This window comes from Pelodiscus sinensis, chromosome 30, assembly GCF_049634645.1.
Source record: "Pelodiscus sinensis isolate JC-2024 chromosome 30, ASM4963464v1, whole genome shotgun sequence".
Taxonomy (NCBI): Eukaryota; Metazoa; Chordata; order Testudines; family Trionychidae; genus Pelodiscus; species Pelodiscus sinensis.
The window spans coordinates 1,410,461-1,429,030 of NC_134740.1; the positions used below are offsets into that span (position 1 = coordinate 1,410,461).

The 18,570-nt window shown below is 54.6% G+C and overlaps 5 protein-coding genes across 5 annotated transcripts; all 5 read left to right on the forward strand.

Annotated features, from left to right (window-relative positions):
* The first annotated feature begins 115 nt into the window (after positions 1-115).
* LOC142821085 (alpha-1B-glycoprotein-like) lies at positions 116-3,543 on the forward strand. Its single transcript, XM_075911871.1, has 3 exons — positions 116-530; positions 1,342-1,662; positions 2,610-3,543. Exons 1-3 carry the CDS (start codon positions 116-118, stop codon positions 2,963-2,965), a joined length of 1,092 nt encoding a protein of 363 aa, XP_075767986.1. The 3' UTR covers positions 2,966-3,543.
* LOC142821086 (alpha-1B-glycoprotein-like) lies at positions 3,470-7,238 on the forward strand. Its single transcript, XM_075911872.1, has 4 exons — positions 3,470-3,599; positions 3,905-4,225; positions 5,037-5,357; positions 6,305-7,238. Exons 1-4 carry the CDS (start codon positions 3,470-3,472, stop codon positions 6,658-6,660), a joined length of 1,128 nt encoding a protein of 375 aa, XP_075767987.1. The 3' UTR covers positions 6,661-7,238.
* On the forward strand, positions 7,165-11,168 carry LOC142821087 (alpha-1B-glycoprotein-like). The gene is made up of 4 exons (XM_075911873.1): positions 7,165-7,294; positions 7,600-7,920; positions 8,732-9,052; positions 10,000-11,168. Exons 1-4 carry the CDS (start codon positions 7,165-7,167, stop codon positions 10,353-10,355), a joined length of 1,128 nt encoding a protein of 375 aa, XP_075767988.1. The 3' UTR covers positions 10,356-11,168.
* Positions 11,169-11,200: 32 nt separating this feature from the next.
* LOC142821088 (alpha-1B-glycoprotein-like) lies at positions 11,201-14,628 on the forward strand. Its single transcript, XM_075911874.1, has 3 exons — positions 11,201-11,615; positions 12,427-12,747; positions 13,695-14,628. The coding sequence occupies exons 1-3, from the start codon at positions 11,201-11,203 to the stop codon at positions 14,048-14,050; spliced, it is 1,092 nt and encodes a 363-aa protein (XP_075767989.1). The 3' UTR covers positions 14,051-14,628.
* On the forward strand, positions 14,555-18,558 carry LOC142821089 (Fc receptor-like protein 5). Its single transcript, XM_075911875.1, has 4 exons — positions 14,555-14,684; positions 14,990-15,310; positions 16,122-16,442; positions 17,390-18,558. Exons 1-4 carry the CDS (start codon positions 14,555-14,557, stop codon positions 17,743-17,745), a joined length of 1,128 nt encoding a protein of 375 aa, XP_075767990.1. The 3' UTR covers positions 17,746-18,558.
* The last annotated feature ends 12 nt before the right edge of the window (positions 18,559-18,570 follow it).

Sequence of the window (18,570 nt, forward strand, 5' to 3'; positions counted from 1 at the left end):
CCCAGGGAAAGCCAAGACCCTCCTCTTTTCGGCTCTGTAGAGTAACCCAATAACTGTCTTTGGGGGCATGCATTTCTCTGTCTGGCTCCAACCGTGTCTCCACCGCCATGGCGGGATGGAAGCCATGCCCGTTCCATTCTCCAACTCGCATCTTCTCTTTCCTCCCTCTCCTGCCCGGGTGGCCCCTCACACGCTGCTGTTCTCTTCAGGACCCCCTGCAGAGCCGACATTGAGTGTGGACCCCCCGTCCAGAGAAGCAAATGAGGGGCACCCACTCGTCGTCACCTGCACGGCTCCCGGGCACGCCGCGGAGCGGAGGTTCCACTTCTACCAGCACGGAGCAGAGATCGAGGCAGGGTCCGAGACCCACATCACAGAGCCCGACACCGAAGCTAGGAACGTCGCCGTGCTGAGCATCCCGCTGGCGGATACCAACAGCTTTGGGGAATACTCCTGCGGGTACGAAGAGAAGGACAGCGGGAGATGGATTCCCTCCACCAGGAGCCAGGCTGTGATGGTCACTTTGAAAGGTGAGGCTGCCGTAGGGACACACAACCAGCGATAGAAAACCGGAACACGTAGTATGGCCCGTACAGACACACACACACGAACACACACAGAGACACACACAGTTATGCATAGACACAGACACGCATGCCTACACACACAGAGAGAAACACACATACAGACACACACATACACATGAGTTTTTACCTATTGTCAGTCAATAGGATTTCATGGGTTTCCATGACGGAAGTGGCTCTGTCTACCCCATAGTTGTTCTAGAACCGGAATCTCTCCCATGGTTCCTCTGGCGTACGGGATTTCCCACTCATTCTCCCCATTATTACTCGTGGCCACCCCATGTGGACGGCAGTCTTCCACCTGCGTGGCTGCAGTTCAACATGCCCGTGGAATATGGCGGTTCGCACTTCAGCCAAAGAAACGGTGAACACCGCCGTTCCAGAGATAACAGCGTTTCTGCCCCACATGGCTGCCCAGATACTAACGCACTTCCAATATGGCATCTCACAGGCTACGTGAGAAACGTGGGCGCCTGACTAGCAACAACGGATGGGCCGCCCAACTTAAAAAATCCCAGGAGTGGCCATGGGGGCAAAACCTCTGGTCATCCATGGAAAGCCAAGTCCCGCCTGTGTCCCACTCCGTAGGGTAACCCAGTAACCGTCTTTCGGGGGATGCATTTCTCTGTCCCACTCCAACCGAGTCTTCACCGCCATGGCGGGATAGAAGCCACGCCCGTCTCATTCTCCAATCCGCATCTTCTCTTTCCTCCCTCTCCTGCCCGGGTGGCCCCTCACACGCTGCTGTTCTCCTCAGGCCCCCCTGCAGAGCCGACGTTGAGTGTGGACCCCCCGTCCAGAGAGGCGAATGAAGGGCACCCCCTCATCATCACCTGCACGGCTCCCGGGGTCGCTGCAGAGCGAAGGTTCCACTTCTACCAGCAAGGAGCCGAGCTCGAGGCAGGAGCCGAGAAGCACATCGCGGCGCCTGACACCCCACCTAGGAACGTCGCCGTGCTGAGCATCCCGCGGGCGGATACCAACAGCTCTGGGGAATACTCCTGCGGGTACGAAGAGAAGGACAGTGGGAGATGGATTCCCTCCACCAGGAGCCAGGCTGTGATGGTCACCTTGAAAGGTGAGGCTGTGGTAGGGACACACAATGAGCAATAGAAAACAGGAACACTTAGTATGGCCTGGATAGACACACACTCTCAGAAGTATGCATACACTGAAACACTCATCTATGCACACAGACACACACAGACAAAGACACACGTTTATATACAGAGACACGTAGGTATACACAAACACAGAGACACACAGACACAAACAGGTATTCATTCACTCAGGCACATATACATACACACACAGAGACACAGAGACAAACACTGCCACACACACACGTATGCATACATACATATATACATGTGTACACACGCACACTCAGACACACACACACATGGGTTTTTACCTAATGTCGGTCAAGAGCTCTTTATAGTTATCCGTGCCGGAAGAGCCTCTGTCTGCCCCATAGTTGTTTGGGAGGAGAAATCTCCTGGAATGGGTTTCTCAGCCATTCTCCCCACTATTACTGGTGGCCACCCCATGTGGCCGGCAGCTTAGCACCTGCGTGGCTGCAGGTCAACATGCCCGTGGAATATGCTGGTTCGCACTCAGCCAAAGGAACGGTGAACACCGCCGTTCCACAGACAACATTGTCTCTCCCCAACATGGCTGTCCAGATACTAACGCTCTTCCCACATGGAAGCTCACAGAGTACGTGAGAAACGTGGCCGCCCGACTAGCAACAACGGACGGGCCGCCCAACTAAAAAAAATCCCTTGAGTGGACAAAGGGGCAATCCATCTGGTCACCCAGGGAAAGCCAAGACCCTCCTCTTTTCGGTTCCGTAGACTAACCCAATAACTGTATTTGGGGGCATGCATTTCTCTGTCCCGCTCCAACCGTGTCTCCACCGCCATGGCGGGATGGAAGCCATGCCCGTTCCATTCTCCAACTCGCATCTTCTCTTTCCTCCCTCTCCTGCCCGGGTGGCCCCTCACACGCTGCTGTTCTCTTCAGGACCCCCTGCAGAGCCGAAGTTGAGTGTAGACCCCCCGTCCAGAGAAGCAAATGAGGGGCACCCACTCGTCGTCACCTGCACAGCTCCCGGGCACGCTGCGGAGCGGAGGTTCCACTTCTACCAGCACGGAGCAGAGATCGAGGCAGGGTCCGAGACCCACATCACAGAGCCCGACACCGAAGCTAGGAACATCGCCGTACTGAGCATCCCGCTGGCGGATACGAACAGCTCTGGGGTATACACCTGCGGGTACGAAGAGAAGGACAGCGGGAGATGGATTCCCTCCACCAGGAGCCAGGCTGTGATGGTCACTTTGAAAGGTGAGGCTGCCGTAGGGACACACAACGAGCAATAGAAAACAGGAACTCTTAGTATGGCCTGGACGGACACACACACGCAGAAGTAGGCATACACTGAAACACTCATCTATGCACACAGGCACACACAGACAAAGACACAGGTTTATATACAGAGACACGTAGGTATACACAAACACAGAGACACACAGACACAAACAGGTATTCATTCACTCAGGCACATATACATACACACACAGAGACACAGAGACAAACACTGCCACACACACACCTATGCATACACACATATATACATGTGTACACACGCACACAGATACACACACACACACATACAGACACGTAGACACACACACACATGTGTTTTTACCTAATGTCAGTCAAGAGCTCTTTATAGTTATCTGTGCCGGAACAGCCTCTGTCTGCCCCATAGTTGTTCGGGAGGAGAAATCTCCAGGAATGGGTTTCTCAGCCATTCTCCCCACTATTACTGGTGGCCACCCCATGTGGCCGGCAGCTTGGCACCTGCGTGGCTGCAGGTCAACATGCCCGTGGAATATGCTGGTTCGCACTCAGCCAAAGGAACGGTGAACACCGCCGTTCCACAGACAACATTGTCTCTCCCCAACATGGCTGTCCAGATACTAACGCTCTTCCCACATGGCAGCTCACAGAGTACGTGAGAAACATGGCCGCCCGACTAGCAACAACGGACGGGCCGCCCAACTAAAAAAACCCCAGGAGTGGACAAAGGGGCAATCCATCTGGTCACCCAGGGAAAGCCAAGACCCTCCTCTTTTCGGCTCTGTAGAGTAACCCAATAACTGTCTTTGGGGGCATGCATTTCTCTGTCCCGCTCCAACCGTGTCTCCACCGCCATGGCGGGATGGAAGCCATGCCCGTTCCATTCTCCAACTCGCATCTTCTCTTTCCTCCCTCTCCTGCCCGGGTGGCCCCTCACACGCTGCTGTTCTCTTCAGGACCCCCTGCAGAGCCGACATTGAGTGTGGACCCCCCGTCCAGAGAAGCAAATGAGGGGCACCCACTCGTCGTCACCTGCACGGCTCCCGGGCACGCCACGCAGCGGAGGTTCCACTTCTACCAGCACGGAGCAGAGATCGAGGCAGGGTCCGAGACCCACATCACAGAGCCCGACACCGAAGCTAGGAACGTCGCCGTGCTGAGCATCCCGCTGGCGGATACCAACAGCTTTGGGGAATACTCCTGCGGGTACGAAGAGAAGGACAGCGGGAGATGGATTCCCTCCACCAGGAGCCAGGCTGTGATGGTCACTTTGAAAGGTGAGGCTGCCGTAGGGACACACAACCAGCGATAGAAAACCGGAACACGTAGTATGGCCCGTACAGACACACACACACGAACACACACAGAGACACACACAGTTATGCATAGACACAGACACGCATGCCTACACACACAGAGAGAAACACACATACAGACACACACATACACATGAGTTTTTACCTATTGTCAGTCAATAGGATTTCATGGGTTTCCATGACGGAAGTGGCTCTGTCTACCCCATAGTTGTTCTAGAACCGGAATCTCTCCCATGGTTCCTCTGGCGTACGGGATTTCCCACTCATTCTCCCCATTATTACTCGTGGCCACCCCATGTGGACGGCAGTCTTCCACCTGCGTGGCTGCAGTTCAACATGCCCGTGGAATATGGCGGTTCACACTTCAGCCAAAGAAACGGTGAACACCGCCGTTCCAGAGATAACAGCGTTTCTGCCCCACATGGCTGCCCAGATACTAACGCACTTCCAATATGGCATCTCACAGGCTACGTGAGAAACGTGGGCGCCTGACTAGCAACAACGGATGGGCCGCCCAACTTAAAAAATCCCAGGAGTGGCCATGGGGGCAAAACCTCTGGTCATCCATGGAAAGCCAAGTCCCGCCTGTGTCCCACTCCGTAGGGTAACCCAGTAACCGTCTTTCGGGGGATGCATTTCTCTGTCCCGCTCCAACCGAGTCTTCACCGCCATGGCGGGATAGAAGCCACGCCCGTCTCATTCTCCAATCCGCATCTTCTCTTTCCTCCCTCTCCTGCCCGGGTGGCCCCTCACACGCTGCTGTTCTCCTCAGGCCCCCCTGCAGAGCCGACGTTGAGTGTGGACCCCCCGTCCAGAGAGGCGAATGAAGGGCACCCCCTCATCATCACCTGCACGGCTCCCGGGGTCGCTGCAGAGCGAAGGTTCCACTTCTACCAGCAAGGAGCCGAGCTCGAGGCAGGAGCCGAGAAGCACATCGCGGCGCCTGACACCCCACCTAGGAACGTCGCCGTGCTGAGCATCCCGCGGGCGGATACCAACAGCTCTGGGGAATACTCCTGCGGGTACGAAGAGAAGGACAGTGGGAGATGGATTCCCTCCACCAGGAGCCAGGCTGTGATGGTCACCTTGAAAGGTGAGGCTGTGGTAGGGACACACAATGAGCAATAGAAAACAGGAACACTTAGTATGGCCTGGATAGACACACACTCTCAGAAGTATGCATACACTGAAACACTCATCTATGCACACAGACACACACAGACAAAGACACACGTTTATATACAGAGACACGTAGGTATACACAAACACAGAGACACACAGACACAAACAGGTATTCATTCACTCAGGCACATATACATACACACACAGAGACACAGAGACAAACACTGCCACACACACACGTATGCACACATACATATATACATGTGTACACACGCACACTCAGACACACACACACATGGGTTTTTACCTAATGTCGGTCAAGAGCTCTTTATAGTTATCCGTGCCGGAAGAGCCTCTGTCTGCCCCATAGTTGTTTGGGAGGAGAAATCTCCTGGAATGGGTTTCTCAGCCATTCTCCCCACTATTACTGGTGGCCACCCCATGTGGCCGGCAGCTTAGCACCTGCGTGGCTGCAGGTCAACATGCCCGTGGAATATGCTGGTTCGCACTCAGCCAAAGGAACGGTGAACACCGCCGTTCCACAGACAACATTGTCTCTCCCCAACATGGCTGTCCAGATACTAACGCTCTTCCCACATGGAAGCTCACAGAGTACGTGAGAAACGTGGCCGCCCGACTAGCAACAACGGACGGGCCGCCCAACTAAAAAAAATCCCTTGAGTGGACAAAGGGGCAATCCATCTGGTCACCCAGGGAAAGCCAAGACCCTCCTCTTTTCGGTTCCGTAGACTAACCCAATAACTGTATTTGGGGGCATGCATTTCTCTGTCCCGCTCCAACCGTGTCTCCACCGCCATGGCGGGATGGAAGCCATGCCCGTTCCATTCTCCAACTCGCATCTTCTCTTTCCTCCCTCTCCTGCCCGGGTGGCCCCTCACACGCTGCTGTTCTCTTCAGGACCCCCTGCAGAGCCGAAGTTGAGTGTAGACCCCCCGTCCAGAGAAGCAAATGAGGGGCACCCACTCGTCGTCACCTGCACAGCTCCCGGGCACGCTGCGGAGCGGAGGTTCCACTTCTACCAGCACGGAGCAGAGATCGAGGCAGGGTCCGAGACCCACATCACAGAGCCCGACACCGAAGCTAGGAACATCGCCGTACTGAGCATCCCGCTGGCGGATACGAACAGCTCTGGGGTATACACCTGCGGGTACGAAGAGAAGGACAGCGGGAGATGGATTCCCTCCACCAGGAGCCAGGCTGTGATGGTCACTTTGAAAGGTGAGGCTGCCGTAGGGACACACAACGAGCAATAGAAAACAGGAACTCTTAGTATGGCCTGGACGGACACACACACGCAGAAGTAGGCATACACTGAAACACTCATCTATGCACACAGGCACACACAGACAAAGACACAGGTTTATATACAGAGACACGTAGGTATACACAAACACAGAGACACACAGACACAAACAGGTATTCATTCACTCAGGCACATATACATACACACACAGAGACACAGAGACAAACACTGCCACACACACACCTATGCATACACACATATATACATGTGTACACACGCACACAGATACACACACACACACATACAGACACGTAGACACACACACACATGTGTTTTTACCTAATGTCAGTCAAGAGCTCTTTATAGTTATCTGTGCCGGAACAGCCTCTGTCTGCCCCATAGTTGTTCGGGAGGAGAAATCTCCAGGAATGGGTTTCTCAGCCATTCTCCCCACTATTACTGGTGGCCACCCCATGTGGCCGGCAGCTTGGCACCTGCGTGGCTGCAGGTCAACATGCCCGTGGAATATGCTGGTTCGCACTCAGCCAAAGGAACGGTGAACACCGCCGTTCCACAGACAACATTGTCTCTCCCCAACATGGCTGTCCAGATACTAACGCTCTTCCCACATGGCAGCTCACAGAGTACGTGAGAAACATGGCCGCCCGACTAGCAACAACGGACGGGCCGCCCAACTAAAAAAACCCCAGGAGTGGACAAAGGGGCAATCCATCTGGTCACCCAGGGAAAGCCAAGACCCTCCTCTTTTCGGCTCTGTAGAGTAACCCAATAACTGTCTTTGGGGGCATGCATTTCTCTGTCCCGCTCCAACCGTGTCTCCACCGCCATGGCGGGATGGAAGCCATGCCCGTTCCATTCTCCAACTCGCATCTTCTCTTTCCTCCCTCTCCTGCCCGGGTGGCCCCTCACACGCTGCTGTTCTCTTCAGGACCCCCTGCAGAGCCGACATTGAGTGTGGACCCCCCGTCCAGAGAAGCAAATGAGGGGCACCCACTCGTCGTCACCTGCACGGCTCCCGGGCACGCCACGCAGCGGAGGTTCCACTTCTACCAGCACGGAGCAGAGATCGAGGCAGGGTCCGAGACCCACATCACAGAGCCCGACACCGAAGCTAGGAACGTCGCCGTGCTGAGCATCCCGCTGGCGGATACCAACAGCTTTGGGGAATACTCCTGCGGGTACGAAGAGAAGGACAGCGGGAGATGGATTCCCTCCACCAGGAGCCAGGCTGTGATGGTCACTTTGAAAGGTGAGGCTGCCGTAGGGACACACAACCAGCGATAGAAAACCGGAACACGTAGTATGGCCCGTACAGACACACACACACGAACACACACAGAGACACACACAGTTATGCATAGACACAGACACGCATGCCTACACACACAGAGAGAAACACACATACAGACACACACATACACATGAGTTTTTACCTATTGTCAGTCAATAGGATTTCATGGGTTTCCATGACGGAAGTGGCTCTGTCTACCCCATAGTTGTTCTAGAACCGGAATCTCTCCCATGGTTCCTCTGGCGTACGGGATTTCCCACTCATTCTCCCCATTATTACTCGTGGCCACCCCATGTGGACGGCAGTCTTCCACCTGCGTGGCTGCAGTTCAACATGCCCGTGGAATATGGCGGTTCACACTTCAGCCAAAGAAACGGTGAACACCGCCGTTCCAGAGATAACAGCGTTTCTGCCCCACATGGCTGCCCAGATACTAACGCACTTCCAATATGGCATCTCACAGGCTACGTGAGAAACGTGGGCGCCTGACTAGCAACAACGGATGGGCCGCCCAACTTAAAAAATCCCAGGAGTGGCCATGGGGGCAAAACCTCTGGTCATCCATGGAAAGCCAAGTCCCGCCTGTGTCCCACTCCGTAGGGTAACCCAGTAACCGTCTTTCGGGGGATGCATTTCTCTGTCCCGCTCCAACCGAGTCTTCACCGCCATGGCGGGATAGAAGCCACGCCCGTCTCATTCTCCAATCCGCATCTTCTCTTTCCTCCCTCTCCTGCCCGGGTGGCCCCTCACACGCTGCTGTTCTCCTCAGGCCCCCCTGCAGAGCCGACGTTGAGTGTGGACCCCCCGTCCAGAGAGGCGAATGAAGGGCACCCCCTCATCATCACCTGCACGGCTCCCGGGGTCGCTGCAGAGCGAAGGTTCCACTTCTACCAGCAAGGAGCCGAGCTCGAGGCAGGAGCCGAGAAGCACATCACGGCGCCTGACACCCCACCTAGGAACGTCGCCGTGCTGAGCATCCCGCGGGCGGATACCAACAGCTCTGGGGAATACTCCTGCGGGTACGAAGAGAAGGACAGTGGGAGATGGATTCCCTCCACCAGGAGCCAGGCTGTGATGGTCACCTTGAAAGGTGAGGCTGTGGTAGGGACACACAATGAGCAATAGAAAACAGGAACACTTAGTATGGCCTGGATAGACACACACTCTCAGAAGTATGCATACACTGAAACACTCATCTATGCACACAGACACACACAGACAAAGACACACGTTTATATACAGAGACACGTAGGTATACACAAACACAGAGACACACAGACACAAACAGGTATTCATTCACTCAGGCACATATACATACACACACAGAGACACAGAGACAAACACTGCCACACACACACGTATGCACACATACATATATACATGTGTACACACGCACACTCAGACACACACACACATGGGTTTTTACCTAATGTCGGTCAAGAGCTCTTTATAGTTATCCGTGCCGGAAGAGCCTCTGTCTGCCCCATAGTTGTTTGGGAGGAGAAATCTCCTGGAATGGGTTTCTCAGCCATTCTCCCCACTATTACTGGTGGCCACCCCATGTGGCCGGCAGCTTAGCACCTGCGTGGCTGCAGGTCAACATGCCCGTGGAATATGCTGGTTCGCACTCAGCCAAAGGAACGGTGAACACCGCCGTTCCACAGACAACATTGTCTCTCCCCAACATGGCTGTCCAGATACTAACGCTCTTCCCACATGGAAGCTCACAGAGTACGTGAGAAACGTGGCCGCCCGACTAGCAACAACGGACGGGCCGCCCAACTAAAAAAAATCCCTTGAGTGGACAAAGGGGCAATCCATCTGGTCACCCAGGGAAAGCCAAGACCCTCCTCTTTTCGGTTCCGTAGACTAACCCAATAACTGTATTTGGGGGCATGCATTTCTCTGTCCCGCTCCAACCGTGTCTCCACCGCCATGGCGGGATGGAAGCCATGCCCGTTCCATTCTCCAACTCGCATCTTCTCTTTCCTCCCTCTCCTGCCCGGGTGGCCCCTCACACGCTGCTGTTCTCTTCAGGACCCCCTGCAGAGCCGAAGTTGAGTGTAGACCCCCCGTCCAGAGAAGCAAATGAGGGGCACCCACTCGTCGTCACCTGCACAGCTCCCGGGCACGCTGCGGAGCGGAGGTTCCACTTCTACCAGCACGGAGCAGAGATCGAGGCAGGGTCCGAGACCCACATCACAGAGCCCGACACCGAAGCTAGGAACATCGCCGTACTGAGCATCCCGCTGGCGGATACGAACAGCTCTGGGGTATACACCTGCGGGTACGAAGAGAAGGACAGCGGGAGATGGATTCCCTCCACCAGGAGCCAGGCTGTGATGGTCACTTTGAAAGGTGAGGCTGCCGTAGGGACACACAACGAGCAATAGAAAACAGGAACTCTTAGTATGGCCTGGACGGACACACACACGCAGAAGTAGGCATACACTGAAACACTCATCTATGCACACAGGCACACACAGACAAAGACACAGGTTTATATACAGAGACACGTAGGTATACACAAACACAGAGACACACAGACACAAACAGGTATTCATTCACTCAGGCACATATACATACACACACAGAGACACAGAGACAAACACTGCCACACACACACCTATGCATACACACATATATACATGTGTACACACGCACACAGATACACACACACACACATACAGACACGTAGACACACACACACATGTGTTTTTACCTAATGTCAGTCAAGAGCTCTTTATAGTTATCTGTGCCGGAACAGCCTCTGTCTGCCCCATAGTTGTTCGGGAGGAGAAATCTCCAGGAATGGGTTTCTCAGCCATTCTCCCCACTATTACTGGTGGCCACCCCATGTGGCCGGCAGCTTGGCACCTGCGTGGCTGCAGGTCAACATGCCCGTGGAATATGCTGGTTCGCACTCAGCCAAAGGAACGGTGAACACCGCCGTTCCACAGACAACATTGTCTCTCCCCAACATGGCTGTCCAGATACTAACGCTCTTCCCACATGGAAGCTCACAGAGTACGTGAGAAACGTGGCCGCCCGACTAGCAACAACGGACGGGCCGCCCAACTAAAAAAACCCCAGGAGTGGACAAAGGGGCAATCCATCTGGTCACCCAGGGAAAGCCAAGACCCTCCTCTTTTCGGCTCTGTAGAGTAACCCAATAACTGTCTTTGGGGGGATGCATTTCTCTGTCTGGCTCCAACCGTGTCTCCACCGCCATGGCGGGATGGAAGCCATGCCCGTTCCATTCTCCAACTCGCATCTTCTCTTTCCTCCCTCTCCTGCCCGGGTGGCCCCTCACACGCTGCTGTTCTCTTCAGGACCCCCTGCAGAGCCGACATTGAGTGTGGACCCCCCGTCCAGAGAAGCAAATGAGGGGCACCCACTCGTCGTCACCTGCACGGCTCCCGGGCACGCCGCGGAGCGGAGGTTCCACTTCTACCAGCACGGAGCAGAGATCGAGGCAGGGTCCGAGACCCACATCACAGAGCCCGACACCGAAGCTAGGAACGTCGCCGTGCTGAGCATCCCGCTGGCGGATACCAACAGCTTTGGGGAATACTCCTGCGGGTACGAAGAGAAGGACAGCGGGAGATGGATTCCCTCCACCAGGAGCCAGGCTGTGATGGTCACTTTGAAAGGTGAGGCTGCCGTAGGGACACACAACCAGCGATAGAAAACCGGAACACGTAGTATGGCCCGTACAGACACACACACACGAACACACACAGAGACACACACAGTTATGCATAGACACAGACACGCATGCCTACACACACAGAGAGAAACACACATACAGACACACACATACACATGAGTTTTTACCTATTGTCAGTCAATAGGATTTCATGGGTTTCCATGACGGAAGTGGCTCTGTCTACCCCATAGTTGTTCTAGAACCGGAATCTCTCCCATGGTTCCTCTGGCGTACGGGATTTCCCACTCATTCTCCCCATTATTACTCGTGGCCACCCCATGTGGACGGCAGTCTTCCACCTGCGTGGCTGCAGTTCAACATGCCCGTGGAATATGGCGGTTCGCACTTCAGCCAAAGAAACGGTGAACACCGCCGTTCCAGAGATAACAGCGTTTCTGCCCCACATGGCTGCCCAGATACTAACGCACTTCCAATATGGCATCTCACAGGCTACGTGAGAAACGTGGGCGCCTGACTAGCAACAACGGATGGGCCGCCCAACTTAAAAAATCCCAGGAGTGGCCATGGGGGCAAAACCTCTGGTCATCCATGGAAAGCCAAGTCCCGCCTGTGTCCCACTCCGTAGGGTAACCCAGTAACCGTCTTTCGGGGGATGCATTTCTCTGTCCCACTCCAACCGAGTCTTCACCGCCATGGCGGGATAGAAGCCACGCCCGTCTCATTCTCCAATCCGCATCTTCTCTTTCCTCCCTCTCCTGCCCGGGTGGCCCCTCACACGCTGCTGTTCTCCTCAGGCCCCCCTGCAGAGCCGACGTTGAGTGTGGACCCCCCGTCCAGAGAGGCGAATGAAGGGCACCCCCTCATCATCACCTGCACGGCTCCCGGGGTCGCTGCAGAGCGAAGGTTCCACTTCTACCAGCAAGGAGCCGAGCTCGAGGCAGGAGCCGAGAAGCACATCGCGGCGCCTGACACCCCACCTAGGAACGTCGCCGTGCTGAGCATCCCGCGGGCGGATACCAACAGCTCTGGGGAATACTCCTGCGGGTACGAAGAGAAGGACAGTGGGAGATGGATTCCCTCCACCAGGAGCCAGGCTGTGATGGTCACCTTGAAAGGTGAGGCTGTGGTAGGGACACACAATGAGCAATAGAAAACAGGAACACTTAGTATGGCCTGGATAGACACACACTCTCAGAAGTATGCATACACTGAAACACTCATCTATGCACACAGACACACACAGACAAAGACACACGTTTATATACAGAGACACGTAGGTATACACAAACACAGAGACACACAGACACAAACAGGTATTCATTCACTCAGGCACATATACATACACACACAGAGACACAGAGACAAACACTGCCACACACACACGTATGCATACATACATATATACATGTGTACACACGCACACTCAGACACACACACACATGGGTTTTTACCTAATGTCGGTCAAGAGCTCTTTATAGTTATCCGTGCCGGAAGAGCCTCTGTCTGCCCCATAGTTGTTTGGGAGGAGAAATCTCCTGGAATGGGTTTCTCAGCCATTCTCCCCACTATTACTGGTGGCCACCCCATGTGGCCGGCAGCTTAGCACCTGCGTGGCTGCAGGTCAACATGCCCGTGGAATATGCTGGTTCGCACTCAGCCAAAGGAACGGTGAACACCGCCGTTCCACAGACAACATTGTCTCTCCCCAACATGGCTGTCCAGATACTAACGCTCTTCCCACATGGAAGCTCACAGAGTACGTGAGAAACGTGGCCGCCCGACTAGCAACAACGGACGGGCCGCCCAACTAAAAAAAATCCCTTGAGTGGACAAAGGGGCAATCCATCTGGTCACCCAGGGAAAGCCAAGACCCTCCTCTTTTCGGTTCCGTAGACTAACCCAATAACTGTATTTGGGGGCATGCATTTCTCTGTCCCGCTCCAACCGTGTCTCCACCGCCATGGCGGGATGGAAGCCATGCCCGTTCCATTCTCCAACTCGCATCTTCTCTTTCCTCCCTCTCCTGCCCGGGTGGCCCCTCACACGCTGCTGTTCTCTTCAGGACCCCCTGCAGAGCCGAAGTTGAGTGTAGACCCCCCGTCCAGAGAAGCAAATGAGGGGCACCCACTCGTCGTCACCTGCACAGCTCCCGGGCACGCTGCGGAGCGGAGGTTCCACTTCTACCAGCACGGAGCAGAGATCGAGGCAGGGTCCGAGACCCACATCACAGAGCCCGACACCGAAGCTAGGAACATCGCCGTACTGAGCATCCCGCTGGCGGATACGAACAGCTCTGGGGTATACACCTGCGGGTACGAAGAGAAGGACAGCGGGAGATGGATTCCCTCCACCAGGAGCCAGGCTGTGATGGTCACTTTGAAAGGTGAGGCTGCCGTAGGGACACACAACGAGCAATAGAAAACAGGAACTCTTAGTATGGCCTGGACGGACACACACACGCAGAAGTAGGCATACACTGAAACACTCATCTATGCACACAGGCACACACAGACAAAGACACAGGTTTATATACAGAGACACGTAGGTATACACAAACACAGAGACACACAGACACAAACAGGTATTCATTCACTCAGGCACATATACATACACACACAGAGACACAGAGACAAACACTGCCACACACACACCTATGCATACACACATATATACATGTGTACACACGCACACAGATACACACACACACACATACAGACACGTAGACACACACACACATGTGTTTTTACCTAATGTCAGTCAAGAGCTCTTTATAGTTATCTGTGCCGGAACAGCCTCTGTCTGCCCCATAGTTGTTCGGGAGGAGAAATCTCCAGGAATGGGTTTCTCAGCCATTCTCCCCACTATTACTGGTGGCCACCCCATGTGGCCGGCAGCTTGGCACCTGCGTGGCTGCAGGTCAACATGCCCGTGGAATATGCTGGTTCGCACTCAGCCAAAGGAACGGTGAACACCGCCGTTCCACAGACAACATTGTCTCTCCCCAACATGGCTGTCCAGATACTAACGCTCTTCCCACATGGCAGCTCACAGAGTACGTGAGAAACATGGCCGCCCGACTAGCAACAACGGACGGGCCGCCCAACTAAAAAAACCCCAGGAGTGGACAAAGGGGCAATCCATCTGGTCACCCAGGGAAAGCCAAGACCCTCCTCTTTTCGGCTCTGTAGAGTAACCCAATAACTGTCTTTGGGGGCATGCATTTCTCTGTCCCGCTCCAACCGTGTCTCCACCGCCATGGCGGGATGGAAGCCATGCCCGTTCCATTCTCCAACTCGCATCTTCTCTTTCCTCCCTCTCCTGCCCGGGTGGCCCCTCACACGCTGCTGTTCTCTTCAGGACCCCCTGCAGAGCCGACATTGAGTGTGGACCCCCCGTCCAGAGAAGCAAATGAGGGGCACCCACTCGTCGTCACCTGCACGGCTCCCGGGCACGCCACGCAGCGGAGGTTCCACTTCTACCAGCACGGAGCAGAGATCGAGGCAGGGTCCGAGACCCACATCACAGAGCCCGACACCGAAGCTAGGAACGTCGCCGTGCTGAGCATCCCGCTGGCGGATACCAACAGCTTTGGGGAATACTCCTGCGGGTACGAAGAGAAGGACAGCGGGAGATGGATTCCCTCCACCAGGAGCCAGGCTGTGATGGTCACTTTGAAAGGTGAGGCTGCCGTAGGGACACACAACCAGCGATAGAAAACCGGAACACGTAGTATGGCCCGTACAGACACACACACACGAACACACACAGAGACACACACAGTTATGCATAGACACAGACACGCATGCCTACACACACAGAGAGAAACACACATACAGACACACACATACACATGAGTTTTTACCTATTGTCAGTCAATAGGATTTCATGGGTTTCCATGACGGAAGTGGCTCTGTCTACCCCATAGTTGTTCTAGAACCGGAATCTCTCCCATGGTTCCTCTGGCGTACGGGATTTCCCACTCATTCTCCCCATTATTACTCGTGGCCACCCCATGTGGACGGCAGTCTTCCACCTGCGTGGCTGCAGTTCAACATGCCCGTGGAATATGGCGGTTCACACTTCAGCCAAAGAAACGGTGAACACCGCCGTTCCAGAGATAACAGCGTTTCTGCCCCACATGGCTGCCCAGATACTAACGCACTTCCAATATGGCATCTCACAGGCTACGTGAGAAACGTGGGCGCCTGACTAGCAACAACGGATGGGCCGCCCAACTTAAAAAATCCCAGGAGTGGCCATGGGGGCAAAACCTCTGGTCATCCATGGAAAGCCAAGTCCCGCCTGTGTCCCACTCCGTAGGGTAACCCAGTAACCGTCTTTCGGGGGATGCATTTCTCTGTCCCGCTCCAACCGAGTCTTCACCGCCATGGCGGGATAGAAGCCACGCCCGTCTCATTCTCCAATCCGCATCTTCTCTTTCCTCCCTCTCCTGCCCGGGTGGCCCCTCACACGCTGCTGTTCTCCTCAGGCCCCCCTGCAGAGCCGACGTTGAGTGTGGACCCCCTGTCCAGAGAGGCGAATGAAGGGCACCCCCTCATCATCACCTGCACGGCTCCCGGGGTCGCTGCAGAGCGAAGGTTCCACTTCTACCAGCAAGGAGCCGAGCTCGAGGCAGGAGCCGAGAAGCACATCACGGCGCCTGACACCCCACCTAGGAACGTCGCCGTGCTGAGCATCCCGCGGGCGGATACCAACAGCTCTGGGGAATACTCCTGCGGGTACGAAGAGAAGGACAGTGGGAGATGGATTCCCTCCACCAGGAGCCAGGCTGTGATGGTCACCTTGAAAGGTGAGGCTGTGGTAGGGACACACAATGAGCAATAGAAAACAGGAACACTTAGTATGGCCTGGATAGACACACACTCTCAGAAGTATGCATACACTGAAACACTCATCTATGCACACAGACACACACAGACAAAGACACACGTTTATATACAGAGACACGTAGGTATACACAAACACAGAGACACACAGACACAAACAGGTATTCATTCACTCAGGCACATATACATACACACACAGAGACACAGAGACAAACACTGCCACACACACACGTATGCACACATACATATATACATGTGTACACACGCACACTCAGACACACACACACATGGGTTTTTACCTAATGTCGGTCAAGAGCTCTTTATAGTTATCCGTGCCGGAAGAGCCTCTGTCTGCCCCATAGTTGTTTGGGAGGAGAAATCTCCTGGAATGGGTTTCTCAGCCATTCTCCCCACTATTACTGGTGGCCACCCCATGTGGCCGGCAGCTTAGCACCTGCGTGGCTGCAGGTCAACATGCCCGTGGAATATGCTGGTTCGCACTCAGCCAAAGGAACGGTGAACACCGCCGTTCCACAGACAACATTGTCTCTCCCCAACATGGCTGTCCAGATACTAACGCTCTTCCCACATGGAAGCTCACAGAGTACGTGAGAAACGTGGCCGCCCGACTAGCAACAACGGACGGGCCGCCCAACTAAAAAAAATCCCTTGAGTGGACAAAGGGGCAATCCATCTGGTCACCCAGGGAAAGCCAAGACCCTCCTCTTTTCGGTTCCGTAGACTAACCCAATAACTGTATTTGGGGGCATGCATTTCTCTGTCCCGCTCCAACCGTGTCTCCACCGCCATGGCGGGATGGAAGCCATGCCCGTTCCATTCTCCAACTCGCATCTTCTCTTTCCTCCCTCTCCTGCCCGGGTGGCCCCTCACACGCTGCTGTTCTCTTCAGGACCCCCTGCAGAGCCGAAGTTGAGTGTAGACCCCCCGTCCAGAGAAGCAAATGAGGGGCACCCACTCGTCGTCACCTGCACAGCTCCCGGGCACGCTGCGGAGCGGAGGTTCCACTTCTACCAGCACGGAGCAGAGATCGAGGCAGGGTCCGAGACCCACATCACAGAGCCCGACACCGAAGCTAGGAACATCGCCGTACTGAGCATCCCGCTGGCGGATACGAACAGCTCTGGGGTATACACCTGCGGGTACGAAGAGAAGGACAGCGGGAGATGGATTCCCTCCACCAGGAGCCAGGCTGTGATGGTCACTTTGAAAGGTGAGGCTGCCGTAGGGACACACAACGAGCAATAGAAAACAGGAACTCTTAGTATGGCCTGGACGGACACACACACGCAGAAGTAGGCATACACTGAAACACTCATCTATGCACACAGGCACACACAGACAAAGACACAGGTTTATATACAGAGACACGTAGGTATACACAAACACAGAGACACACAGACACAAACAGGTATTCATTCACTCAGGCACATATACATACACACACAGAGACACAGAGACAAACACTGCCACACACACACCTATGCATACACACATATATACATGTGTACACACGCACACAGATACACACACACACACATACAGACACGTAGACACACACACACATGTGTTTTTACCTAATGTCAGTCAAGAGCTCTTTATAGTTATCTGTGCCGGAACAGCCTCTGTCTGCCCCATAGTTGTTCGGGAGGAGAAATCTCCAGGAATGGGTTTCTCAGCCATTCTCCCCACTATTACTGGTGGCCACCCCATGTGGCCGGCAGCTTGGCACCTGCGTGGCTGCAGGTCAACATGCCCGTGGAATATGCTGGTTCGCACTCAGCCAAAGGAACGGTGAACACCGCCGTTCCACAGACAACATTGTCTCTCCCCAACATGGCTGTCCAGATACTAACGCTCTTCCCACATGGAAGCTCACAGAGTACGTGAGAAACGTGGCCGCCCGACTAGCAACAACGGACGGGCCGCCCAACTAAAAAAACCCCAGGAGTGGACAAAGGGGCAATCCATCTGGTCACCCAGGGAAAGCCAAGACCCTCCTCTTTTCGGCTCTGTAGAGTAACCCAATAACTGTCTTTGGGGGGATGCATTTCTCTGTCTGGCTCCAACCGT

Excerpts from the sequence above, each read along its gene's own strand:
- LOC142821085 (XM_075911871.1), top strand. The coding sequence starts at position 116 with ATGGAAGCCATGCCCGTTCCATTCTCCAACTCGCATCTTCTCTTTCCT. Across the intron at positions 531-1,341 it reads TGTGATGGTCACTTTGAAAG|GCCCCCCTGCAGAGCCGACG; the intron begins GTGAGGCTGCCG and ends TGTTCTCCTCAG. Across the intron at positions 1,663-2,609 it reads TGTGATGGTCACCTTGAAAG|GACCCCCTGCAGAGCCGAAG; the intron begins GTGAGGCTGTGG and ends TGTTCTCTTCAG.
- LOC142821086 (XM_075911872.1), top strand. The coding sequence starts at position 3,470 with ATGCCCGTGGAATATGCTGGTTCGCACTCAGCCAAAGGAACGGTGAAC. Across the intron at positions 4,226-5,036 it reads TGTGATGGTCACTTTGAAAG|GCCCCCCTGCAGAGCCGACG; the intron begins GTGAGGCTGCCG and ends TGTTCTCCTCAG. Across the intron at positions 5,358-6,304 it reads TGTGATGGTCACCTTGAAAG|GACCCCCTGCAGAGCCGAAG; the intron begins GTGAGGCTGTGG and ends TGTTCTCTTCAG.
- LOC142821087 (XM_075911873.1), top strand. The coding sequence starts at position 7,165 with ATGCCCGTGGAATATGCTGGTTCGCACTCAGCCAAAGGAACGGTGAAC. Across the intron at positions 7,921-8,731 it reads TGTGATGGTCACTTTGAAAG|GCCCCCCTGCAGAGCCGACG; the intron begins GTGAGGCTGCCG and ends TGTTCTCCTCAG. Across the intron at positions 9,053-9,999 it reads TGTGATGGTCACCTTGAAAG|GACCCCCTGCAGAGCCGAAG; the intron begins GTGAGGCTGTGG and ends TGTTCTCTTCAG.
- LOC142821088 (XM_075911874.1), top strand. The coding sequence starts at position 11,201 with ATGGAAGCCATGCCCGTTCCATTCTCCAACTCGCATCTTCTCTTTCCT. Across the intron at positions 11,616-12,426 it reads TGTGATGGTCACTTTGAAAG|GCCCCCCTGCAGAGCCGACG; the intron begins GTGAGGCTGCCG and ends TGTTCTCCTCAG. Across the intron at positions 12,748-13,694 it reads TGTGATGGTCACCTTGAAAG|GACCCCCTGCAGAGCCGAAG; the intron begins GTGAGGCTGTGG and ends TGTTCTCTTCAG.
- LOC142821089 (XM_075911875.1), top strand. The coding sequence starts at position 14,555 with ATGCCCGTGGAATATGCTGGTTCGCACTCAGCCAAAGGAACGGTGAAC. Across the intron at positions 14,685-14,989 it reads CCCACATGGCAGCTCACAGA|GACCCCCTGCAGAGCCGACA; the intron begins GTACGTGAGAAA and ends TGTTCTCTTCAG. Across the intron at positions 16,443-17,389 it reads TGTGATGGTCACCTTGAAAG|GACCCCCTGCAGAGCCGAAG; the intron begins GTGAGGCTGTGG and ends TGTTCTCTTCAG.